The following is a 5,955-nucleotide window of genomic DNA, read 5'->3' as shown; positions in this document are numbered from 1 at the left end:
CATCAATCAATACATAAACCAATCCATTCATCAATACATCAACCAACCCACCAATCAATCAATACATAAACCAATCCACCCATCAATCAATCAATACATAAACCAACCCATCCATCAATCAATACATAAACCAACCCATCCATCAATCAATACATCAATCAACCAACCCATCAATCAATCAATACATAAACCAACCCATCCATCAATCAATACATAAACCAATCCATCCATCAATCAATACATAAACCAACCCATCCATCAATCAATACATAAACCAACCCACCCATCAATCAATACATAAACCAACCCACCCATCAATCAATACATAAACCAACCCATCCATCAATCAATACATAAACCAATCCATCCATCAATCAATACATAAACAATCCATCCATCAAACATCAATACATAAACCAATCCATTCATCAATACATCAACCAACCCATCCATCAATCAATACATAAACCAATCCATCCATCAATCAATACATAAACCAATCCATTCATCAATACATCAACCAACCCATCCATCAATCAATACATAAACCAACCCATCAATCAATACATAAACCAATCCATCCATCAATCAATCAACCAATCCATCCATCAATCAATACATAAACCAATCCATCCATCAATACATCAATCAACCAACCCATCAATCAATCAATACATAAACCAATCCATCCATCAATCAATACATCAACCAACCCACCAATCAATCAATACATAAACCAATCCATCCATCAATCAATACATAAACCAACCCATCCATCAATCAATACATAAACCAACCCATCCATCAATACATCAACCAACCCATCAATCAATCAATACATAAACCAACCCACCCATCAATCAATACATAAACCAATCCATCCATCAATCAATACATAAACCAACCCATCCATCAATCAATACATAAACCAATCCATCCATCAATCAATACATAAACCAACCCATCCATCAATCAATACATAAACCAATCCATTCATCAATACATCAATCAACCAACCCACCCATCAATCAATACATAAACCAATCCATCCATCAATACATCAATCAACCAACCCACCAATCAATCAATACATAAACCAATCCATCCATCAAGACATACATAAACCAATTGTTTTCATCTACATTGCAAGGTACCTGCGATTCGGATCCATGTAAGAAATCATTGAGGGCCTGGGGGTCACTGCAGGGAGACAATAACCCAGAGAGACACTTTGACAAGAAATAAAAACTTCTTGATAAAAAATGCAATTCAAAAACAGAAACAGATCAATGTTAGGAGTCAGAATATGTTTTGTAATCAAAGAGAGCAAGAGAACGAAACACACTCTCAACACGATCAGAGACAGCCATCGAACACTTCGAAACATATCATAAGAGACACAGACACACCACAGATAAACTGATACAACACTGAGGTACGGGGAGAGGGGAGAGGGGAGAGGGTCTGTCACACAGAGACAGTGCAAGAGAACGAAACGCACTCTCAACACGATCAGAGACAGCCACCAAACACTTCGAAATATGTTATAAGAGACACAGACACACCACAGATAAACTGATACAACACTGAGGTACGGGGAGAGGGGAGAGGGTCTGTCACACAGAGACAGTGCAAGAGAACGAAACAAATTCAATATGAGAACAAGGGAACATTATTCAGCAGCTTTCACTGGACTCTATGAAGCTGAGGGAGTTCATTCTATATAGAGGGGGTGCAATTCAATCACTGGCATTAACAAGGGAACATTATTCAGCAGCTTTCACTGGACTCTATGAAGCTGAGGGAGTTCATTCTATATAGAGGGGGTGCAATTCAATATGATAACAAGGGAACATTATTCAGCAGCTTTCACTGGACTCTATGAAGCTGAGGGAGTTCATTCTATATAGAGGGGGTGCAATTCAATATGGTAACAAGGGAACATTATTCGGCAGCTTTCACTGGACTCTATGAAGCAGAACGAGTTCATTCTGCAGGGTAATGCAACACTGAAGGCTGTGTAAATATCTGTTACAAAGAGAGAGAGAGAGACTCACCAAATAACATCTAAGAGGCACCTTCCATCTTCATCATCCATGTCAACTGAGAGACAGAGAGATGAGAGAGATGAGAGTGGGCCAATTGCCATATGCGGTACGTCAGGGGAACATGTGTTCTCGGCGATGGGCAGCGTTCAGGGACCGAACTGACTCTTATGGAAGCACTTCACCAAGACAGACAACAGTTCATTCTGCCGGTAATACGGGCGTAAACACTGAAGAGCTGCTTTAAGCTATCTGTTATCTCATGAAACAGTGGGGCCAAGAGAGAGGGAGGTCTTGAGTATCCCACTAACTAACATCTAAGAGGCCCCTTCCATATCTATCGTCAGTATCGAGGGTCGAGAAAAACGTCCATCTTCGGGACACGCGATAGTGTGATCAGACATGGGAATGAGAGCAGATAATAGAGGATAAATATGTGCAAGCGAGACTGATACCGACATTGGGGGTGGAGGAGTTGAGCGAGATAGGGTAATGGGGTGGGCTGATGACGGAAGAAGTAACAAGAAGTTGCAGCGGGAGTGTACACACAATAGTGAGATGCAACGAATAGCACGGAGTGGCATGCGTATTCAGGGGAGCAAGATGGGAACAAGGCTCAGGCGGCAAGAAGGCAACCGGAACTGAGGGGGTGCTGGAGCATATGGGACGACAGAAATGTGAGAACGCACAGCAACTGACGACAGAGAGAGTGGGAGCGAGGAGAAGGAGGAGAGAGGGTCCAAGAGGTGCTAGAGGGGGGCTTCAGGGATGGGAATCAGACTCCTGCTGCACAGCACTGTGGTCCGGTTTAATAATACAGACACACCTGAGCTTGTTCCCTAGACACACTGGGGGCTGATCAAGCTGCTAGTAAAACCTGGACTGGATCATACTGCTGTGCAGCAGGAGTCTCATTCCATCCCTGCACACACACAGACTACTGGAGTGGCAATAATAATAAATATAATTAAGACTCCTATTGCAGTTTCACACAGAGCTGCAGGACTGGCATGCTCACTTTCATGATACACAACACAGCCTGAGAACTACTGCACGACTCTGCGCAGGCTTTCTGTGATACACGGCACAGCCTGAGAACTACTGCACGACTCTGCGCAGGATTTCTGTGATACACGGCACAGCCTGAGAACTACTGCACGACTCTGCGCAGGATTTCTGTGATACACGGCACAGCCTGAGAACTACTGCACGACTCTGCGCAGGATTTCTGTGATACACGGCACAGCCTGAGAACTACTGCACGACTCTGCGCAGGATTTCTGTGATACACGGCACAGCCTGAGAACTACTGCACGACTCTGCGCAGGATTTCTGTGATACACGGCACAGCTTGAGAACTACTGCACGACTCTGCGCAGGATTTCTGTGATACACGGCACAGCTTGAGAACTACTGCACGACTCTGCGCAGGATTTCTGTGATACACGGCACAGCCTGAGAACTACTGCACGACTCTGCGCAGGATTTCTGTGATACACGGCACAGCCTGAGAACTACTGCACGACTCTGCGCAGGATTTCTGTGATACACGGCACAGCCTGAGAACTACTGCACGACTCTGCGCAGGCTTTCTGTGATACACGGCACAGCCTGAGAACTACTGCACGACTCTGCGCAGGATTTCTGTGATACACGGCACAGCCTGAGAACTACTGCACGACTCTGCGCAGGCTTTCTGTGATACACGGCACAGCCTGAGAACTACTGCACGACTCTGCGCAGGATTTCTGTGATACACGGCACAGCTTTATAGAAACAAATACAGAACCGCCTCTCCAATCCAAGAAACACAAATGCAAAACGAACCGTCCAGAATTTGCCAAATAAAAAACAAAAAAACAAACAAAAAAACACAAACGAATGACCTAACGACCTAAGATTTTATTATGATACATTTTTTATTATTATTATTATTATTATTTTTATTATTATTATTATTATTATTAATAATAATACTAATAAATGAAATAATAATTAGATAACGTACAATACAGAAGAATAAAATAAAATGGACAAAACAAAGTCACGTTGCCTGTTGTCAATAGTAAGAAACGAGGGTTACGTCATTCACTACGTAGTATTTGACATCACAAACACATCGATAGATGTCAATAGAAATGAGATCGTTGCCGTGGCATCAAATATCTATAAGTGTTTTCAAACCCTTTCCTGGACAGAGGCGTGTTAAACACATGCAATCTCCGAGCAGAATGCGAGTACAGCCGCCACTCCGTCAAAACAAGACCGGCCCGACACCGGGCCTGCAGCAAGAACACCAGCTATTAGTAAACGGGAGTCCCAATCAACAACCCCAAATCCGACTGACATCAACATCACAACAAGACGACACTCCCCCTGCCCCCCTCTCCTACTAACCTTCCCCTCCCATGTCCCCTCCGCCTCCTCTAGAAGTGTTTTTGTCCCTTTTCCCTCCCCTCAATTCCTCTCTTCCCCCCCTGCTGCCCTCCCCTGCTCTCCTCTCCTCTTCCTCTGTCCCTCCCCCTCCCCTGTCCCCAGCCTCTCTTCCCAACAACCCCCCCCTGCTCCCCTCCCCTGTCCCCTCTCCTGTCCACTCTCCCCGCTCCCCTCTTCTCTTCTCTCCTCCCTCTCCCCTCCCTTCCCCCCTGCTCCCCTCCCCTGTCCCCCCTCCTCTCCCCCCCCCTGCTGCCCTGGTCCCTGCTCTCCTCTCCTCTGTCCCCTCCCCTCCTTCCTCTCTTATCCCTCCCTCTGTCCCTCCCCCCTCTCCTCCCCTGCCCTCCCCCTGCTCCCCTCCCCTGTCCCCTCCCCCCCTCCCCTCCCCTCCCTCCCCCCCTGTCCCCTCTCCCCTCCCCGAGTTCAGCGCATACCAGAACATGCTTCGCGTTTCACACAACTGTAGCAGGTCCTTTTTGTTTTTAGGAAGGAAATAGATAATATCACCGCTCCGTCACTCTCTACAGCAAGCGAAACTTACATCAGAAAAATCTACAGAAACTGCATCCTATCTGTATATAAAAAACAATAATAATAATAATGACAATAAAAAAACACACAACGAAATGCAACTATAACCGACGCAATGCTCTCTAATTGTTTTACACAAGCCATGCATATAAAAAGGGCGCTGTTATGAGTATTTGGTTTTGTTCATGGTTCGGCTCGGTTCGGTTTTGTTCTGTAGAAACACTGACGGGGTTATCAGTGTTGGGAGGAGGCGGGGCGAGGAATTGGCTTGTTAATATCACAGCAGTGCAGGGCGGAGAGGCGAGCCCGGTGCGGGCCCCCCTCCCGCGTCCCGCCGTGCTGCGGGTCTAACACTTAAACGCATTTCTAGAGAAATCGCTACATTGTAACAAACTCACCCGAGACGAGAAGAGGAGCAGGCAGCGCGGGGTCTCCGGCACAGCCCCGCACGGGCTCCCGCACAGGACCCGGCTCCGGAGAGGCCGGAGCACTGCCTGCGTGAAATTCACCCAGTCTGGAGAGAAGGGCAACCGCGCAGCACGCTCAGAATCGGGTCTGTGTGTCACTGTGTATAGCAGTTTGCACTCCATCAATTACTGTACATTATGCATAGCTCAAATATATATCTATATATATATATATATATATATATATATTATCTATAATATATATATGTATGCAGTAAATGGTACAGATACAAGATGTAATAATACATAATAATAACACATATAGCGCCTTTCATAGTACCATCACAAAGCGCTTTACATATATTCGTGTTTTCATATATATATATATATATATATAGAGTATATATATATATTATATAAATATAGACACCGGGATCTGTGGATCAGTTTTACACAAAATAAAGTTTTATGCATGACGCTGCCACTGCACGAAGACCGTGTGAAACCAAACGCGCGGCTGCATTGCTATAATCATGAGG

General features: G+C 45.2%; 1 protein-coding gene across 1 annotated transcript in view; it reads right to left on the bottom strand.

The window, feature by feature from the left end:
- LOC121303776 (BRD4-interacting chromatin-remodeling complex-associated protein-like) overlaps positions 1-5,955 on the bottom strand; it is a 20,649-nt gene that overhangs the window by 14,344 nt on the left and 350 nt on the right. Inside the window, exons 2-3 of the mRNA XM_041234553.1 lie at positions 2,058-2,103; positions 1,155-1,200 (exon numbers count right to left, since the gene is read on the bottom strand). Coding sequence (XP_041090487.1) covers positions 1,155-1,200; positions 2,058-2,103 — 92 coding nt within the window. The remainder of the gene's footprint in view (positions 1-1,154; positions 1,201-2,057; positions 2,104-5,955) is intronic.

The sequence above is a fragment of the Polyodon spathula genome, chromosome 35 (assembly GCF_017654505.1).
Source record: "Polyodon spathula isolate WHYD16114869_AA chromosome 35, ASM1765450v1, whole genome shotgun sequence".
In the NCBI taxonomy this organism is placed as follows: domain Eukaryota; kingdom Metazoa; phylum Chordata; class Actinopteri; order Acipenseriformes; family Polyodontidae; genus Polyodon; species Polyodon spathula.
The sequence above is the reverse complement of the archived record's forward strand: the minus strand, read 5'-3'. Positions and strand labels throughout refer to the sequence as shown.